This window comes from Tachyglossus aculeatus, chromosome 1 (genome assembly GCF_015852505.1).
Source record: "Tachyglossus aculeatus isolate mTacAcu1 chromosome 1, mTacAcu1.pri, whole genome shotgun sequence".
NCBI classification, from domain to species: Eukaryota; Metazoa; Chordata; class Mammalia; order Monotremata; family Tachyglossidae; genus Tachyglossus; species Tachyglossus aculeatus.
This window is the reverse complement of record NC_052066.1, coordinates 165,611,455-165,631,970: the sequence shown is the minus strand read 5'-3', so window position 1 is coordinate 165,631,970 and position 20,516 is coordinate 165,611,455. Positions and strand designations below refer to the sequence as shown.

Below are 20,516 nucleotides of genomic sequence, written 5' to 3'. Positions count from 1 at the left end.
TTATGGAGGCTGGATGATTGTCTTGGCTCATAGCGATGGGTAATTAATCTGTCCCTTTCCCTATGACGCCTCTTGCTGAGGTCTCACAATGATCCTGAGAGAACCCACTCAGGCTCACCCTCTTCCACTCAGAGAATCAATCAACGATATTTATTAAGCGCTTATTACCCCTCCACCATGGCTAAGAAAAGCATCCATGGTAACTGCTGCCTTCTCCCATCTCCACCAAGGAGAAGCAGTGTGGCCTAGTAGAAAGAGCACTGGAAGTCAGAGAACCTGCATTTTGTTTTCTTATGGTATTTGCTAAGCACTTACTATGTGCCCTGCACTGACCTATTCGCTGGAGTAGATACAAGATAATGTGGTTGGAAACAGTCCCAGTCCCACTTGGGCTCGTGGCTTTAAACCCGGCTCCATCACCTGTGTGCTGATCTTGGGCAAGTCACTTCACTTCTCTGTGCCTCAGGTACCTCATCTTTAAAATAAGCCCTAGGTGGGACATGAAGTGTGTCCAATTTGATTAGCTTGTATCTACCCCAGCACTTAATACAGTGCCTAGCACTTAGAAAGCACTAAACAAATACCAGCCCTGGCTCTTCTCCACACCGCTAAGTACAGTCCATCCCGTCCTGCCTTCCACCACTCCACAAGGAAAATGGTACCTACAGCACAAGGCTTCCACCAAACCCTGGGAAGACTGGTGGTTACTGCTGCGGCTATGGGTGGGCTTTGGACTTTGAGCCATGAGAAGCCTCAGATTCTGCTCCTCTAGGCACAGCACCTGAGAGATTTGGTTTTTATTTTGTTTACTTGTCTATGCTGGATTTTAATGTTGCATTATTCCTCATAACTGTCTCCAGGCCCTTCTTCCCACTTCTAGTCTTCGATTAGGAGCCCTCCAAGGGACAGGGACCAGGTCTAATTCCTTCAGTTCCCTCTTCTACAAAATGAGGATCCAATACCTGTTCTCCCTCCTGCTTCAAGACTGGGAGCCCCATGTGGGACCTAAATTAGCTTCCAATTACTTAAGTGCTTAGTACAGTGCTTGGCACATAGTAAACCCTTAAATACCACTATTTATTATTATTGTTACTGATACTAATAATAATGAGAAGTGGGAAAGAGAAAAGATGAGGAAACTGAGACCCAAGCAGGTTATGTGGCTGTCCCAGTGTCCCACAGTAAACTAGTAGCAGAGCTGGGACAAGAAGCCAGATCTCCTGATTCCCCAGCCCCGTGCTCTCTCCATTAAGTCACGCTGGGTATCTTCCTTGTTGCCTGAGCAGACTGTGAGCAACCGTCTTCTCAATTACTAACAGTATCTGTAGTGCACCTATGGAACTAGGTGCTGTGGGTTACCAAGGAAACAGATTCAGAACAAACACAGACACAAATGTACAACAGACAGAGTTATTACATTCAATTATAAGTTCCTGGGGGGAAGAGACGTGCTTTGTTCTTTTGTGCTCTCCTAAGTGCTTAGTACATTGCTTTGCATTCAGTAGGCACTCAATAAACAGTACAATTGATGATAATACTGTTGAAATTCATTTATTCAATCGCATTTATTGAGCACTTACTGTGTGCAGAGTACTGTACTAAGTGCTTGGGAAGTACAAATCAGCAACATATAGAGACAGTACCTACCCAACAACGGGCTCATAGTCTAGAAGGGGGAGACAGACAACAAAACAAAACAAGTAGACAGGTGTCAATACCATCAGAATAAATAGAATTATAGCACTGAAATAAAGCATCATCTATAGCAGCACTAAATTGGGGGATTTGGTAGGCATTCACTATGTGCCAAGTACTATAGTAATTGCCGAGGTGGATACATTACAATTAGATTAGTCACAGTCCCTGTCACATAAGGGGCTCACAGCCTTGGTGGGAGGAAGATCATCTTTTGAGCCACAGGTGCCCTAACATGTGAATCTACAAACCCTATTAAGCTGGGTATGTTCCTTCCTGCCTCTCCTCCCCTCCTCTAAAGGCTTGCAGAGCAATCTTGATCTCTCAGAGACCACCTGTTATGCATGTCAATCAGCATTTTTTCTCTTTTAGTTGGAAGTTTACGTATATTTTAGGTTACAAGAGTCGGGAACAAACGTTGTGTGTTTTTGCCACCAAATGCAATTATGTCCTGGAGGAGTGGGGCAGGCAGAATCTGAGCAGCAGCCACACAGGACCTCGGGCTCCTTCTCCTCCTTTGGAACTGAGGTCTGACAGATCACCCTTCCCACCTGACACTGCCATGAGAAGCTGTATGCAGCAGGAGGAGAACAAAGGGAAGTTGAGCTGCAGTCCACCTGCTCCAACTATCAGAACGTGGGGGAGGCTCTATCAGGGCCTGAAAACTGTTGATTTCACTGTAATAAGCTGTAGCTCTTGCTATTGTTGTCACTGTTAAGGTAATGGCAACACCTGGCTCACTTACAACACAGGGGCTGTGTTCTTTTAGAATCCTGAATTTAGGAAAACTCACACTGTAGTTCTCAAAGAGCCTCAGTTCCCTCATCTGTAAAAGGGGAACTAAAACTGTGAGCCCCAGGTGGGACATGGATTGTGTCCAACCTGATGAGCTTGTATGTACCCCCAGTACTTGGTGCAGTGCCTGGCACCTAGTAAGCACCTAACAAATACCAAAAAAAAAGAGTATCTGACACACTTTCTTACAACTAGGCCCCCCGAGCGACATGGATCATGTATAATTCCAACCTCTGTATTCGCTTTCAGTGCTTAGCACAGTGCTCTGCATACAGTAACTGCTTAATAAATACTACTACTCCTAGGCTCACGCAGACACTAACTGTTTCTTCTGCCACTGCATGGTGCTCTACCTAGGTAAGCTCATGCTGGCAGAAAATACCTAGCACTCTCGCCAAAACTCTAAGCTCCTTGGGGGTAGGGAACAAATCTATTAACTCTATAATTGTATTGTACTCTCCCAAGTGGTTAAAACAGTGCTCTGCATGCAGTAAGCGCTCAATAAATATAACTTTAGAGAAACAGCATGGCTCAGTGGAAAGAACTCAGACTTTGGAGTCAGAGGTCATGGGTTCAAATCCCAGCTCTGCCAATTGTCAGCTGTGTGACCTTGGGCAAGTCACTTCACTTCTCTGGGCCTCAGTTCCCTCATCTGTAAAATGGGGATTAAGACTGTAAGCCCCCCGTGGGACAACCTGATTTCCCTGTAACCTCCCCAGTGCTTAGAACAGTGCTTTGCACATAGTAAGCACTTAATAAATGCCATCATTACTATTATAACTGATCGATTGAGAACATGAGCTGTGACTGAACAGTGGGTATGTCTTTCCTTGTATGTTTCTCCTCACCTTTCCCTTTCTTGTTTGAGGTTGTGAGCCCCCTGTGGCCCAGGAAGCCTGTCTGAATTATTCATTCAATCGTATTTATTGAGCACTTACTGTGTGCAGAGCACTGTACTAAGTGCTTGGAAAGTACAATTTGGCAACAGAAGAGACAATCCCTACCCAACAACGGGCTCACAGTCTAGAAGGGGGAAGACAGACAATAAAACGAAACAAGTAGACAGGCATCAACAGCATCAAAATAAATAAACAGAATTACAGATATATTCATCCTTGTACCCATTGTCAGTGCTACAACAGTACTTGGCATAAAGTAGGCACTCAACAAATGCTTAAGTTATATCAAAGGAGCTAATGAATGAAGATAAGAGATGACAGAATCATCTAGAGATTCCAACTTTAGGTTTCACTCAAGCTTAATTGCTACTTTGAGTACCACAAGAAACAGTGACCGCTCTTTTTTATGGTATTTCTTAAGAGGTTACTGTATCAAGTGCTCTAAGTATTGAGGTAGGAACCAGTTAAGAAGGACAGACATAGTCCATGTTCCATATGCGGCTCACTGCCTAAATAGGAGTTAAGTTTACAATTAAGGAAACTGAGGCATAGGGAAGTTAAATGACTTGTCCCTGGTCACACAGAAGACAAGTGGTGGAGCTGGGATTAGAACACAAGTCCTCCTATTCCCAGGCCTGGACTATTTCTACTAGGCCACGCTTCTCTCCAGTAAGTCAAGAGAGCCTGGCCTACAGGAGAGAATATGGGACTGGTAGTCAGAACATCCACCCAGATCTGAGTCCCAAGTCCTCCACTTGCCTGTTGTATGACCTTGGCCAAGTCACCTAAACTCTCTGTGTGCCTCAGTCTCCTCACCTATAAAATGGGGGTTAAATGTCTGCTCTTCCTTTCAGACTGTGAGCCCCATGAGTGAGAGGGACTGCATTTCACCTGACTGTACTGTAACTATCCCAGCACTTAGCACAGGACTGGACACATAGTAAATACTTGTTAAGTAAATACTTAACAAGTTCCACTGTTCTTACTGCTGCCAAACTTAGCAAACTACACTCTGCCCATGAGCTGAACAAATAATCACAGGCTATCCCCTCTCCTCTGGGCAAATTGGTGCTGCTCTCCTTCCAGAAGGGGTAAAGTCTTATCTTGGAAGTCCCAGGACTGGCTGCTTAACCCTTAGAAGTCTCTCATTTCCCTGGATCACTTTAGCTGTGTGAAAGTCTCCAGGAATTATAAAATGGGACTTGGAAGCAGCTTCTTCAATCCTCTGGAAGCAGTATATCCTAATGGAAAAAGCACGGGCCTGAGAGTCAGAAGATCTGGGTTCTAATCCCAGCGCTGCCACTCACCAGCTGTGTGACCTTGGACAAGTCACTTAACTTCTCTGTGATTCAGTTCCCTCATCTGCAAAATGGGGGTTCAATACCTGTTCTCCCTCCTACCTGCTTGGTGAGTCCTTTGTGGGACCTGATTATCCTTTATCCAGTGCTTAGAGCAGTGCTTTTCAAGTACAAAGAAAGTACTTGAAAAGTACCACAACTCTGGAATAAAGGGAAAACTAGGAAGAGGGTAGATGCGTCTTGAAGCCAAATAAAAGAGCTCTTCTCGCCATAAACAAAAACTTGGCTAACAGCCCCAGTTTCAAGTTTTACAGTAGTATTTTAAAGAACCAAGTGAAAGTCGTCAGAGAAGCCCAGCTAACTGGCAAAGGCAGGGGTAACAGCATGTACCAGCTTCCCTAGTTTGTAGGCTAAACTCAGAGTCAACAAGCTTCATGTTATGCTTAAAATAGCAATAGCCCCATAAATAAATGAGTTTCATTTAAACATCCCAAACAGTTTCAGGACCTGGTTGTGTTTATAGAGATTCTAGGCTGCTAGGAACTTTGGGCAAAGAGTGTCCATATCCTAGTCTGAAATGAATCTTGCAGGGAAACTAAACACATTCAGTGGCAATAGGAAGGTAATTCAAGGGGCCCCTAAAAACAAAACCTCCCACCAAAGGGGGAAAATTATTTTTTTTTTATATTCGTTACGTGCTTACTATGTGGCAGACCCTGTACTAAATGCTGGGGTACATACAAGCTAATCAGGCTGGACGCAGTCCCTGCCCCATGTGGGGCTTGCAGTCTTAATCCCCATTTTACTGATGATGAAACTGAGGCACAGAGAAGTGAAGCGAATTGTCCAAGGTCACAGAGCAGGTCCTTCTGACTCCCGGGCCTGCCCTCTATCCACTTGGCCACACTGTTTCTCAATTCGTTAAACAATTGGCACAGAAATTCCCTTCTTCTACCTTGTCATTCAGCATGTATTGGGGCTCATTCAGAGTGTACTGGGGCCTAGCACTTCCGGTCTGGTAAGAAGAGCTGATGTTTGTCCAGTGTTTTTGCTGTTCAGACCTCTCAGCTATCACCTCTGCTCCACTGAATGGTCCAGGTCATTATCTGCTGACTCAGGGTCCTCCCCGAAACAAGCCTGCCTTTCTCTAGCCTCCAAAAATAAGTTTTACCAGTGATAGTAGGGAGGCCCCCATCCAGGGGGTTGAAGGGCAACCCCTAAAACCAAGGGGGAGCTCAATATATGCCTGTGCTGTGGAGCTGAGATTCCAGAAATGAAAGAATTTTTGTGTCCTTCATTATGCATATCCTGTAGAACTGCATTCCAGACTCAAATGACCACTTGCCTAGGGCTCAAATGTCCTCAGCGGCTATAGGCACAAAAGCCTGGTCTAACGGAATGAGTGCAGAACTTGGAGTCAGCAGAGCTGCACTGGCTGACTGGATGACCCTGGGCAAGTCACTTCATTTTTCTGTGCCTCAGTTTTCTTCATCTGTACAAAGGGGATTAAATACCTATTCTCCCTTTCCCTTTACACTGTGAGTCCCATGTGAGACAAGAACAGTGTATGATCTGATCACATTATATCTACCCCATTGTTTAGCAGGGTGCATGGAACATAGTAAGGGCTTAACATATGCATGCAAAAAACATTATTATTATCCTCTCCTTAGCACTGACAACTGCCCTAGCTGCTTCTGACGGAGCCCAAGAAAATGATCACAGATGCCAACCTCCTGTGGTTGCCCTTCCACATAAAACAGAAATACCTTACCATCAGCTTTAAAACACTCAATCATCTTGTCCACTCCTACCTTACCTTGCTGCTCTCCTACTACAACCCAGCCCACACACTTCGCTCCTCTAATACCAGCCTACTCAATGTATCTTGATCTCATCTATCCTGCTGCTGACCTCTAGTCCTCATCCTGCCTCTGACTTGGAATGCCTTCCCTCTTCATATCTGACAATCACTCTCTTCACCTTCAAAACCTTTATTGAAGGCACATCTCATCCAAGAGATCTTCCCTATCTAAGCCCTCATTTTCTCTTCCCCCACTACCTTCTGTGTCATCCCTGCACTTGGATTTGCTCCCTTTATTCACCCTCCCTCAACCCACAGCACTTATGTACATATCCATAATTTATATATTTATGTTAATGTCTGTCTCCCTCTTTAGCCTGTAAACTCACTGTGGGCAGGGAATACGTCTACCAATTCTGTTATATTGTGCATTCCCAAGTACTTAGTAGAGTGCTCTGCACACAGTAAGAGCTCAATAAAGATGATTTACTGATTGAAAGGTGTACCTGCCTGTGAACTATGCTCGGTTTGGACCAGTGGTCGACCAAGGGATGGATACTCACATAATCTGTACCGCAGATTTTCTGGGGTGTACGTACATATGTACACACACACACACCCCACACACCCAAAAACACCACAGTTTGATCCCCAAATGTCAATCAGGTAAGGAACAGGCCTTCTTTAACTTGAGAAGACAATCAGTTTACCAGGATCCTGCCCAATGAAGTATTCTGGCCTACATAGCAGTTCTGATGCTCTTAGCCTCCCTAAGCCTGTATTAGCCCACTCTGCCTCACCCAGCTCAGTGGTCCTTTCCTAGGATCTTTCACTTCTCTATTTGCTGCTGCTTATAACTTGCTACACCTTCAACTGCAATTATGGATCTCTTAATCTTTGCTATTCTGATCAATGAGAAAAAACATCTCTTTCACTGAATGACTACTCACCAGTGATAAGGGCTTGTTTGCCCAGGGCCAGGCACATCTCTCAAGTCATTTTCTAACAGAAATTACCTTTTTTGGATCTGATTCGGCACAGGGTTAAGGACCAAACCAAAATTAGCAGTTTTTATGCTACTTGAAGGCAGCAAGGCCTAGTGGAAAGAGCACAAAACTGGGAATCAGGACACCCTGGTTCTGGACTCATCTCTGTCACTTGTCTGCTGTATGACCTGGGGTAATCAATCAATCAATCAATCATATTTATTGAGCGCTTACTGTGTGCAGAGCACTGTACTAAGCACTTGGGAAGTACAAGTTGGCAACATATACAGACAGTCCCTACACAACAGTGGGCTCACAGTCTAAAAGGGGGAGACAGAGAACAAAACCAAACATACTAACAAAATAAAATAAATAGAATAAATATGTACAAGTAAAATAAATAAATAAATAGAGTAATAAATATGTACAAACATATATACATATATACAGGTGATGTGGGGAAGGGAAGGAGGTAAGATGGGGGGGATGGAGAGGGGGACAAGGGGGGAGAGGAAGGAAGGGGCTCAGTCTGGGAAGGCCTCCTGGAGGAGGTGAGCTCTCAGTAGGGCCTTGAAGGGAGGAAGAGAGCTAGCTTGGCGGATGGGCAGAGGGAGGGCATTCCAGGCCCGGGGGATGACGTGGGCCGGGGGTCGATGGTGGGACAGGCGAGAACGAGGCACGGTGAGGAGATTAGCGGCAGAGGAGTTTCTGCCTGATGCGCAGATTGATTGGTAAGGTACTGAACATCTGTGAACCTGAGTTTCCACCTCTGTAAAATGGACATAAAATACCTATTTTCCCTCCCTCTTAAACTGTGAGTCATGTGGGACAGGGACTGTGTTTGATCTGATTACTTTGTACCTATCCCAGCACTTACCACAGTGCTTGGCACAAAGTACAAGCTTAACAAATATAATAATAATCATATTATTATTATATTATAGTATAATATTATTATATTATATTATTGTTATTATTATAAGGCTCTGGTGTGCAATATAAAAAACCCCAAATGTTGGGGATATGGGATGCTGAGGGGGGAACTCCATGAATTGCCCTCCCCCTGCCCTCACTGAGCAATTGAAACACCACAAAGCCTTAAGGGTCCCCTTTGTTTGGGGACAGGCTTCCGGCATTTTAATTAGTGCAAACATTAGTCAGGCTCTCTCTCAACATTCCCTTTCACTCTCCAAAAGCCTCCTTATGAACAGTCCTGAAGAACAACTGGCCTCCAGTTGTTGCTGTTCTTATTATCATTATTATTATTATTATTCCTCAAACTGCCAGCCAGCCCCACCTGCTTCTTGGTGAGTTGAAAGAGTGCTGGTCCATGATTCATCTTCAAACTGGACCCAAGTGCTAATGGCTGAGGCCAAGCCAGGCTGGGACTGCACGGGGTTTTCGAGAGGCGAAGTCGTCCTGGAGACCAAGGGCAACTTCTCCAGAGTAGCGTCCTGCTCTGAATGCGAAGTGTCTGGAGACTCTCCATCCCCAGCTCGGACTTCCCCAGAGGAGCTCTCTGACCTGTCTGAGGAAGATGACCGCCTGGCGAGGAGCTCTTCAGGGCCCCCTGAAACAGACAAAAAACATCCGAGTTTGGTTTTTTTTATGGTATTTGTTAAGCGCTTACTATGTGCCAGGTACTGTACTAAGCATGGGGGTAGACACAACCTAATCAGGTCAGACACAGTCTATGTCACACTGGGGGCTCACAATCTTAATCCCCTTTTAACCAATGAGGTAACCAAGGCACAAAGAAGTGAAATGACTTGTCCAAGGTCACACAGCAGGCAAGTGGTAGAGCCAGGGTTAGAACCCAAGTCCTTCAGACTCACAGGCCCACGCTTTATCCGCTAGGCCATGCTGAGATTTCAGCACAGCCCCCTGTTCATGACTGTTTTGCTAGTGCAGAGAGGGGACTTGGGCAATAAGAGCAGAGCTTTTTACTCAAGTTCTCTCTGTTAATGGAATTTTCCTCCACCAATGATGTGAGGGAATGGTTTTACATGCACACATGACATTAATGAAGAGATCGGGTTATAACTTTACCCACAGAGTAAAGACTTAGTCGATTAAGGCTGCTACATTAAACAGGCAGCCCTCTCGCAGCACACTTGGAATCTAAAATATGTAAGTGAAATTTGAGTGCTTGCTTTATCTTTAGATTGCCGGATTTTCTGGCAGAACCTCAGCATTTTAAAGACTGTATTTTTAAGCGAAAAATAAAGCACGTCCCTCATCATTCTTGTATCATACCAAATCTTATTTCTGGATTTGATCAATTCCTTTTAAATTCCCTCCACAGGTATCTGTGCCACTGAATCTGACTGAGTGATGCCCCCCACAGAAAGGGCTATGGTTCCCTCCTTCCCCCTGCCTCCTCCAGGCCCCTCCAGACAAATGAGGGTTGTGGGTTGTAATACCCGTTGTCCAAAGGTTACTGCCCCCTCCTACCTCAACTCCCTTCTCTCCTTCTACAGCCCAGCCCTCACCCTCTGCTCCTCTGCCGCTAATCTCCTCACCGTGCCTCGTTCTCGCCTGTGCCGCCATTGACCCCTGGCCCACGTCATCCCACTGGCCTGGAATGCCCTCCCTCCCCACATCCGCCAAGCTAGCTCTCTTCCTCCCTTCAAGGCCTTACTGAGAGCTCACCTCCTCCAGGAGGCCTCCCCAGACTGAGCCCCCTACTTCCTCTCCCCATCCTCCCCCTCTCCACCCCCCCGCCTTACCTCCTTCCCTTCCCCACAGCACCTGTTTATATGTATATATGTTTGTACATATTTATTACTCTATTTATTTTACTTGTACATATTTATTCTATTTATTTTATTCTGTTAATATGTTTTGTTTTGTTCTCTGTCTCCCCCTTTTAGACTGTGAGCCCACTGTTGGGTAGGGACCGTTTCTATATGTTGCCAACGTGTACTTCCCAAGCGCTTAGTACAGTGTTCTGCACACAGTAAGCGCTCAATAAATACGATTGAATGAATGAATGAATGAATGAATGAATGAATGAATGAATGAATGAATGAAAGCCTCTGGGCAACAGTTTTCGCATTAGAGAAATGACTCCATTAAACCTACAGGGAGGAATAAGAACCTTTGGGGCTGACTGACTTGCAAATTCAAGGCTGATCCTACCCTTCAAGGGAGAGTAAAGTGCTCACTCTTTACACAGGTCACTGATTCTGTTCAGACTCCCCCTTCAATCTACCAACTATTTGTTTGGAACAGGACTCAGCTTCCCCAGGACTGTGATGAGAGGAAGGCACCCTGAGGCAGCCGGCTCAGGCAAGCCATTACCTGCAGCACTGCTTGGGGACAGGGGTGGGGGGATCCATTTTCCCCATTGATCTAAACCAACACGGATTCCTCTCCCCATCACACAAATGGCTTAAACACTTCCTGGGGTCTATCCAGCACTGAGGAATCCACTCCCTGAACATGCCCGTATTCCCTAAGGACCCCATTCAGCTCAACAACAGAAAAAGAACCAAACAATGGTATTTATTGAGCGCTTAGTCAGTCTGTCAGTAAATCGTATTTAATGAGTGTTTACTGTGTGCAGAGCACTACACTAAGCACTTGGGAGAGTACACTATAACAGAGTTGGTAGACACATTTATAAACTCACAATCTCTCAGTCAATGGTATTTATTTAGTACTTACTGTGTGCAGAACACTTCACTAAGCACTTGAGAGAGGTTAATACAACAGAGTTGATAGATATGTTCCCTGCCCACGAGGAGCTTACAGTCCAGAGAGGGTGGACAGGCATTAAAACAAATTCTGGATCTGTACGTAAGGGCTGGGAGGCTGAGGGTGGGGTAAATATCGAGTGCTTAAAGGGTACTGATACAAGTGCATAAGTGACCCAGAAGGGAGAGGGAGTAGGGGAAACACACTGTTTGAAACACTGCTAGTATTTGGATTAGCTGATTTGCCCCTTCTATTCTGTATGGTAGAGGCAGAAGAGGTAGTAGTAATAGTATTTATTAAGCACTACTTGTGGGCGGAGCACTGAACTAAGCACTGGGAAAGGACCTACTGGAGGGAATTAGACACGGTCTCTGTCAGTGAGCCCTTTCCTACTTTCTCACTGGTAAGACTTTGGATTGGTAGGTTGCCAAATAACCTCTAGAGCAAAATATCAGCCATTTGCTGTTGACCCAAATCACTGGACGAAACTGAGGCGGGACTTACCCTCTGAAGAAATGGGAAAACGTGGCTCATCACTGAAGGAGACCCACTCTGACTGGTGGGTGGCAATTACATTGTCCAGGGACGTCATACTAAGGAGCACTTTTCATCTTCACACAGTTTGGGTCAGGAAAGCCCTCTCACAGGCTCCAGAAGGAGACCCGCAGTCTTGAAGGAACACTTTTCAGCAGGGGGCTGCACTCACTTCTTTCACTTTACACTTTTCATCTACTTTTTTGACAGTAGACAACCCCTGTCAAAAAAAAAAACACAAAAAAAACCAAAAACCCAAAATAAAAGGTCATGCCAATTACCACTCTATGCAGACATGGTAAGAACTCAAAATCTGCATTGCAAAATAATGTTTACACTGTGAGACATCAACTCTTCAAAAGCAGAAACTAAATCCTTCTTCCCTAACTTCTGCTCCTCCTCAACCATGATGCTGGAGGCCATGTAATCATTGTTTGGCTTTTAAACTCTTTTTGAAAATGAGTATCAAAAGTTTTTCCAGCTCAATTCTTTTTAAATTAATTGCTCTTCCCCTTCCCCTAGGAGTATATAATTAGCCAAAAAGACTCAATCAATGAATAGTATTTACTGAGCACTGTGTGCAGAACACTGGGCTAAAAGCTTAGGAAAGTACTACAGAGTTGACAGACATGCCTTCAGCCCTCACGGAGCTTACCCAGCACAGGTATTTTCTTTGGGCCAGTGGCTATTTGCAAGGCTGCTTGAAAACCCTGGAATATCCAGGTTGCTGAAATCCATAGTCTGAATTTTAAGTATCAATTAATGGTATTTATTGATTGCTTAATGTGTACAGAGCACTAACTGCTTAAATACTTATATGCTTAGGATTTAATGCCAAGGAAAGTTTGCCTTCTCGAAAACGTCAAAAATGTTTCTACAAAGGAACAAACTCTAGTTCCCTGCACCATAATCATTAATATTTAATAATAATAAGGGCATTTGTTAAGCACTTACTATGTGCCAGACAGTGATCACCCAGTAAACTAGAGGGGAAATATAATGCTTGCCCTCCAGCCAATCCTTTTCTAAGAAACCTCGATTAATAAGAAGAAAATGCCAGAAAAAAGGTTCTCTGTATTGTATTCCTGAAGAACGTTCTTTTCCATCAATTGACAAATACAGGCAGACTTCATGTAGTTCAGAATGTATCATTATCAATGGTATTTATTGAGCACTTACTGTGTGCAGGGAACTGAACTAAGCACTTGACAGAGTACAATACAACAGAATTGATAGATACGTTCCCTGTATACGACAGGAGTTTGCTACAGGTATGATACATTTTATTCCATGTTACCTCACTATCACCCTTGAGGAGATATGGGTGAGAGGCAGATCCAATCTTAACCCAGGAGCTCTTAGGATGTAGAAAGAACAAAACTGAAGCTCTTTTCTCTTTTGTTCATTTGTATATTGTCCTTCTTTGTAAAATAAACCTTCAAAGAAATAGGTGTAGACATGGATCAGAAAAGTTTATTGCTCAAAGATTGACCTTTGATAGCTACCACAGGGTTTAAGGGCCATGACTAAATGAATTTACTGCCAGTGGCTTCTGTCATTTGGTTGATTATTAACGAGGCTCAACAATTCATACTTCCTGAGACCCTATAAATGGAATTTAGATGTGATTCCTCCATTTCTGGTACCTTAGGTGCATAGAGATGTCACTCAATTCTTAGGTGACTACTAAGGTGACCACTACTAGAACTCAATAACATCAGATGACCTTTACTGAGCCCCGTATACAATACCCAACAAGGCACAGGTCAACTATAAACTAAAAACAGGTATAGCATAAAATTGGATGGATGGCCCCTTACTGGTCATCCAGGTATCCATCTACCTCTCCAGCCCTGACCTCTCTTCTGCTCTGATGTCTCATATTTTCTCTTTATTTCAGGACATCTCTCCTTGGTAGTCCTGTTGACACCACAAACATGTCCACAACAGAACTCCTCCTCTTCTCACTCAAATCCAGTCCTCCCTCTGACTTTCCCATCATTACAGACACTGTGGCACCACCATCTTAGTCTCACAAGACCTTATCCATGGCTTCTCAACACATCTCTCTCTTTCAACTCACACATTCAATCTGTCATAAAATCCTGTCAGTTCTACCTTCACAAACATCTCTAGAATCCACCATTTCCACTCCATAATAATAATAATGATAATCATGGTACTTGTTAAGCACTTACTATATGCCAAGCCCTGTTCTAAGTGCTGGGATAGATACAAGGTAATCAAGTTGTCCCACAGGGGGCTCAGTTTTAATCCCCATTTTACAGATGAGGTAACAAGCACAGAGAAGTTAAGTGACTTGCCCAAAGTCACAGAGCAGACAAGTGGCGGAGCCAGGATTAGAACTCATGTCCTCAGACTCCCAAGCCCATGCTCTTTCCACTAAGACATGCTGCTTCTCCATCCAAACTGTTACTATACTGATCCAAACACTTATGTCCCGCCTCAACCACTACATCAGCCTCCTTGCTGACCTCCCTGCCTCTTGTCTCACCCCTTGGTCCACACTTCACTCTGCACCTAGATCATTTTTCTAAATAATTGTCTAGTACACATCTCCCCTCTCCAGAAAAATCTCCGATGGTTGCCTGTCCATCCCCACATCAAACAGAAACTCCTTACCATTTATTTCAAACAGCTCTCCCTCGCCTATCTAATGTTGCTGATCTCCTGCTACAACCCAGACCACACAGTTCACCCCTCTAACACCAACCTGCTTACTGAACCTCAATCTCGGTCTCTATCGCCTCTGAGCCCTTTCTCACATCCTCCCTCCGACCTCAAACTCCTTCTCCCTTCATATCAGACCACCACTCTCCCCATCTTCAAAGGCCCACTAAAATCCTATCTGCACCGAGACCTTTCCTGACTAACCCCTCATTTTCTCACCCTAATCTCCCTCCCTTCTGCATCGCCTATGCACTTGGCTCTGCAACCCTGAAGCATTTTCAGGCACATCTCACTCCCTGCCCCATAGCAAATATCCTTATACTCGGCTGCTTCCTCTATCTGTAATTTACTTTAATGTCTGTCTCCTCCTCCAGATTATCAAATCCTTGTGGGCAGGGATCATGTCTATCAACTCCATTGTAGTGTACTCTCCAAAATGCTTAGCATAGAATAAACTATGCTCAATCAATCTTGATATTTCTCGAGTGCTTACTGTGTACAGAATACTGTACTAAGTGCTTTGTGAGTACAATACGACAGAGTAGGTAGATACAATCTCTGCCCTCAAGGAGCTTACAATCTAGTGGATAAAACCATTCATTAAGTACTATATTATACAAAGTTACATATTCGTGGGCCATAGTCACTTAAATACACAGTACATGAAGTAGAAAAGAATATCAAATCCATTAAATTGAACCCCTTACCAAATTAGAATGCATTACTCAGCATACATAAGATCACTGGAAATAGAAATAAGAAGAGCCCCCACCTAACAAAACTTCTGGGGTAAGTTACCCATATGCAAATTAGCCAGAGCTATTGGCGCTGTTGTGGGCAGAGAACTCTCTACTAACTCTGTTATACTGTATTCTCCCAAAGGCTTAGTATAGTATTCTGCACATAATAAGCACTCAATAAACAAATAAATAAACTCTCACCCACATCATGCTTCTGGCCTAGACTACCTTTCTCTTTTCACATCCAATAGACAATTACTCTCACCCTCTTCAAAGCCTTATTGAAGGCATATCTCCTCCAAGAGGTCTTTCTTAAGCCCTCCTTTCCTATTTTCCCACTCCCTTTTGGGTCTCCCTGACCCTCTCCCTTTATTCACTCTCTCCCCCAAGCTCTACAGCACTTAAGTACATATCTGTAATTTATTTGTTTATATTAAAGTCTGTCTCTCCCTCTAGACTGTATGCTCATGATGGGCAGGGAATGTGTCTGTTATATTGTTGTGTTGTACTCTCCCAAATGCTTGGTACAGTGCTCTGTGCACAGAAAGTGCTCAATAAATACAATTGATAATTAATACTACTGATTGAGTAATTAATTAGTGGTCCCATAGATCATCTTTTCTAAATGATTCTCATTCTCCTCAAGATCCTCCCCCAGCCTGGGAGCCAACCTCACTTCTGTCTGTCACCAGTGCAGTGTGGGCATTACTTTTCCCAGGAGCAAAACCAGCTGAGAACCCACAAACCTGGTCAACAGATACTTGGGATGGCTGGCAAAGGCCCTCTCGGAGGTCCCATCAAAGATGATGATGCTCAGTACAGTAAGGACTGGGCCACAAGATAAGGGTGTAAAATTAAACTCTCTCAGATTCCCTTCCTCCTCCCACCACCCACCCCCTACTCCCCACTTTGTAAACATATAAGTCAAGATGCTAAATAAACACAGTAGCCTGCTGACACATGCAGTGTCATGACCCCAAGCACAGAAATATCCTGTCAGCCTCCCGGGACAGAAAAACAAGGACTACAGAATTCAAAGCATAAAGAAATGGATTAATGTGGTACAGGGGAGAAGGGACAAGGCAAGAGAGAAATGGGACATGGAGAAAAAAGACAGTTGAGAAATGATGAATCCGTTGGGGGAAGAAAAAAAAAACAAAACACCTTAGGCAAATTTTCTGCTTTCAATACTTTCCTTCCCAGACACTGGGCTGGATCTCAAGAATCTAGGATCCCGGAATGAGAGGCATCTTCATACCAACGTCCCCAAAGGAAGTTTCAGAGCCTCTGATGAACAGAGCTAGGGCTGTGTGCAGTGAATGCTCTCCCACCATTACTCAGGAAGCACAGACAGCAGCAAACGTACATGCCTTCTCGCAGGAATCAGGCGCCCTTCCTCCCTACCCTCACCCCCATTCAGGACCCTCCAGATGCGAGCTGGTGACAAGGATCCAGCACCCCAGATAGGGGCGGGAAGTGGGGGGGAGGAGGGGAGTGGGGGAGGTCCAACTTATCTTACCCAACAGCCCCAGCTGAACAGCTTACTGCCAATAACTGGATCCCAAGTATTTGCCCTGCAGTGATCGTTTTTAATAAACTGGACGATGTTAAACCTCCAGGAATGCAACCCAAGCAGCTGTTCGTCAGTTTCCCGGGACAAAGCCACATCATGAGGCTATGTTCCTACCAGACGAACCTCATGTGAAAACAACCCAATCCATCATTTCCATGCCAGGAATGAACCACCGCTCATCATAACTGCAGCTTCTCCAGGGCAATCGTGATTTAAAAAGGGATCCCTTCCCCTGACTCTTGCTCAAACTAGGAAACTGAAATCCTTGGAGACCAAGTTGTTCAGCACCCGCAGAGCATTTACCTTATTGAGGGTCCTCATTCAGCATGAGGAACGTCTGTTGTTTCTGGATGGTTAGGGACAGGGGGAGGTGGAAAGCAGATTGTTTGGAAGCTGCAGGAGTGAGGAACGTTGGCCAGTGACTCTCCCTTTCCTCTTGCCGAATACCCAGCTGTCCTGCTCCCTAGGCTGCAGAAAGTCTAGTCATCAGCTGTGGTCAGATCCTCAAGTACTCAGAGTCCAATTCATGATCTCATCACCCACATCCCAATCATCTCTCCTTCCTCCTCTGCCTGAACAGGCCCCGAGCTGTTTTGAAAAGGAGACCAGCTCCGATCGCTTCTAATTTCATCCTTGGAGAGTAAAATTATTCCACAGAAATTGTAGAGAATCAGGTTCAAATCACACAGGGTGGAGTGTGAGAATGTCAAGTACCCTTCGATGTAATTCTTCCCATCCCTAGGAAGATAATTTTTTTTCCACTGCGGCTCTATTAGATAAATCACCCCAAAACAAGACTAGGCTTGTTTATGGTGTAAAATGAAAGCTATAAATCAGAATATCTAGCCCTTTTAAGAACAATAATAATAATAGGGTTTGTTAAACACTTACTTTGTGTCAAGCACCATGCTACACACTGGGATGGATCAGATGAAGTCCTTGTCCCCCGGGGGGCTCACAGTGTAAGGGGAAAGGAGATAACATAGATAATCCCCATTTTACAGATAAGAAAACAGATACAGAGATGTTAAGTGACTTGTCCTCTAGACCATAAGCTTGCTGTAGGCAGGGAACATGTCTACCAACTCTGTAATACTGTACTCTCCCAAGCACTTCGTAAAGTGCTCAGAATTCATATGGACACAATCCCTGTCCACAAGGGAATTACAGTCTACAGGGGGAGTCAGACAATAAAATCAATTACAGACATGTGGCAGAATATAGAGGTAGATAAGTGTCGTGGGGCTCAGAGTGGGGTGATATCGAGTGTTTAGGGGGTACAGATCCAAGTGCTCCCCTTCTAGACTGTGAGCCCATTGTTGGGTAGGGACCGTCTCTATATGTTGCTGACTTGTACTTCCCAAGCACTTAGTACAGTGCTCTGCACACAGTAAGCACTCATTAAATACGATTGAATGAATGAATATTTCAGGCCAGGATTTAGGGCTGAAAACCCAGGTCACTGAACTAAGAAGCACTCAAGAGAATACAAAGGGGTCAGAAGATATGGTCCCTCCTCCCAGGAGGTTAGAGTGTGGTGAAGGAGACAGACACTTAAAATAAATGAAAACAATAATAATTATTTTTTTTTTTGTTCAGTGCTTACTGTGTGCCAGGCACTGTTCTAAACACTGGGGTAGATACAAGATAACAATAGTCGGGTTAGACACAGTCCCTGTCCCACATAGGGCTCACAATCTTAATTCCCATTTTACAGATGAGGGAATTGAGGCCCAGAGAAGTTGAGTGACTTACCCAAGGTCACATAGCCGACAAGTGGTGAGCCAGGATTAGAACACATGACCTTCTAACTTCCAGGCCCGTGCTCTATCCACTAAGCCATGAATAGAGTACATAAGCTAAGTACACAAATGCTACAGGAGTTATGGGATCTTTAGGCTTAGGTGGTGTGGAAGTGATTAAGTGGCAGTGAGGAGGGATATAAAGTGGGGAGATTCAAGTTTACTCAGAGAAGGCCTGCTGGAGGAGCTGAGATCTTAGAAGGGCTTTGAAGATAGGGAGAGCTGTGTTCTGTCATGGGAAGGGCATGACCAAGGGTTAGACAGTAGAGGAGACAAGAAGGAGGCCCAGTGAGATTAGCTTGAGAGGAAGAAAGATTGTGAGCTGGGGTGTAATGAAGGAAGAGAGTGGATAAATACAAGTTTGGGGAGAACTAGTAGAGCTCACAACTCGGGACTGTTGTTGAACAGTTACCCTTCCTAGAAACCAGTCAAGCCTGGCAACTCCACGGGATGATTGGCTAAGGGGTGTAAACAGCGTGGCCTAGTGAATACAGCATGGGCCTAGGAGTCAGAAGGACCTGGGTTCTAATCCCGGCTCTGTCACATGTCTGCTCAGTGACTTTATTTCTCTGTGCCTCATCTCATCTGTAAAATGGGGATTAAGATAGTGAGCCCTATGTGAGAGAGGGACTGTGTCCAACCTAATTATCTTATATCTACCCCAGGGCTTGGTTCAGTGCCTGGCACACAGTGAGGGCTTAACAAATACCATAAAAAAATTAAAAAGAGGAACACCCTCCCCAATTCATATCCGACAGACCATCACTCTCCCCACCTTCAAAGCCTTGCTCAAAACACAATTCTTCCGAGAGGCTTTCCCTGACTAATCCCTTGTTTCCCCTACTCACTCTCACTTCTGCATCACTTGGATTTGTGCCCTTTAAGCACTTGATATTCACCCCACCCTCAGGCCCACAGCACTTATGTACACATCCATAAATTATTTTAATGTCTGTCTCCCACTCTAGCCTGCAAGTTCCTTGTGGGCAGGGAACATGTCTATCAACTTTATCATTGTCTCCCAAGTGCTTAGTAACAGCGTTCTGCACCCAGTAGGCTCTCAATAAATATCACAAATTGATGATCAATAAACGTGTTCATCCCGGGGTATTTTGCTCATTGGAATTAAGAAAATGAAAATAAAGACTGTGGCAAGTGAGTGAGTATGCACGATACCTCAAGCAGCCGTTATCCCAGGCACTGATCCAAGTAGAGCAACCCAACCCTCAGGGAGATTTCTGAGAACTGCAACAGAGTTTTCAGTTCTGAATAATCAAAGTCACAATAATACAGAGAGAGACCACACAAGCCTGGGAACATCAACCCCTGCCCCCAGAGAGGATGGTGAGAACATAAGAAACCAAGAAACACTAGATGGGGACAATGCTCTCCCCGCCAGGTCCAATTCTCCAGCAGTGGTGCCCAAATTCAATCAATCGATTAATTGTATTTATTGGGGACCCAGCATTCCAATACTATAATATTCTAGTGTCTCCAAAAGAAAATCTCTGAACTTTTTGCATTTGAAACCAGAGCAGTAGTGAAAATGGTTAGCATAGTTCCATAATGGATATAGCCGAGTCAGAAGTCAGAAGGTCATCCGTGGGTTTTAATCCTGGCTCTGCCACCTAAAGCAAGTCATTTCTCTTCTCTGTGCCTCAGTTGACTCATCAGTAAAATGGGGATTGAGACTGTGAGCCTCACGTGGGATAGGGACTGTGTCCAACCTGATTTGCTTGTACCCACTCCAGTGCTTAGAACAGTGCCTGGCTATAGTATGTGCTTAACAAAAACCATAATTTTCAATATTATTATTATTAATGGGGATGATGGTAAAGAGCCATAAAAATGATTTAAATTGAGAGGCTGGCAAGGCAGCCCTTACATTGGGAAAAATAAATGTCAATTACCTATTTGTATTAATGTCTGTCTCCCCCTCTAGATTATAAGCTCGTTGTGAGCAACTCAAACTGTACTCTTTCAAGCGCTTAGTACAGTGC

General features: G+C 44.4%; 1 protein-coding gene across 2 annotated transcripts in view; it reads right to left on the bottom strand.

Annotated features, from left to right (window-relative positions):
- The window catches only part of STON2 (stonin 2), a 166,183-nt gene that overhangs the window by 118,516 nt on the left and 27,151 nt on the right, over positions 1 to 20,516 (bottom strand). The window contains exons 3-5 of one of the 2 annotated variants that reach the window (XM_038751709.1): positions 13,008 to 13,146; positions 11,681 to 11,930; positions 8,775 to 9,047 (exon numbers count right to left, since the gene is read on the bottom strand). In XM_038751709.1, the coding sequence (XP_038607637.1) occupies positions 8,775 to 9,047; positions 11,681 to 11,768 (361 nt within the window). In that variant the 5' untranslated portion in view covers positions 11,769 to 11,930; positions 13,008 to 13,146. The remainder of the gene's footprint in view (positions 1 to 8,774; positions 9,048 to 11,680; positions 11,931 to 13,007; positions 13,147 to 20,516) is intronic. The other variant, XM_038751718.1, reaches the window with a different exon arrangement.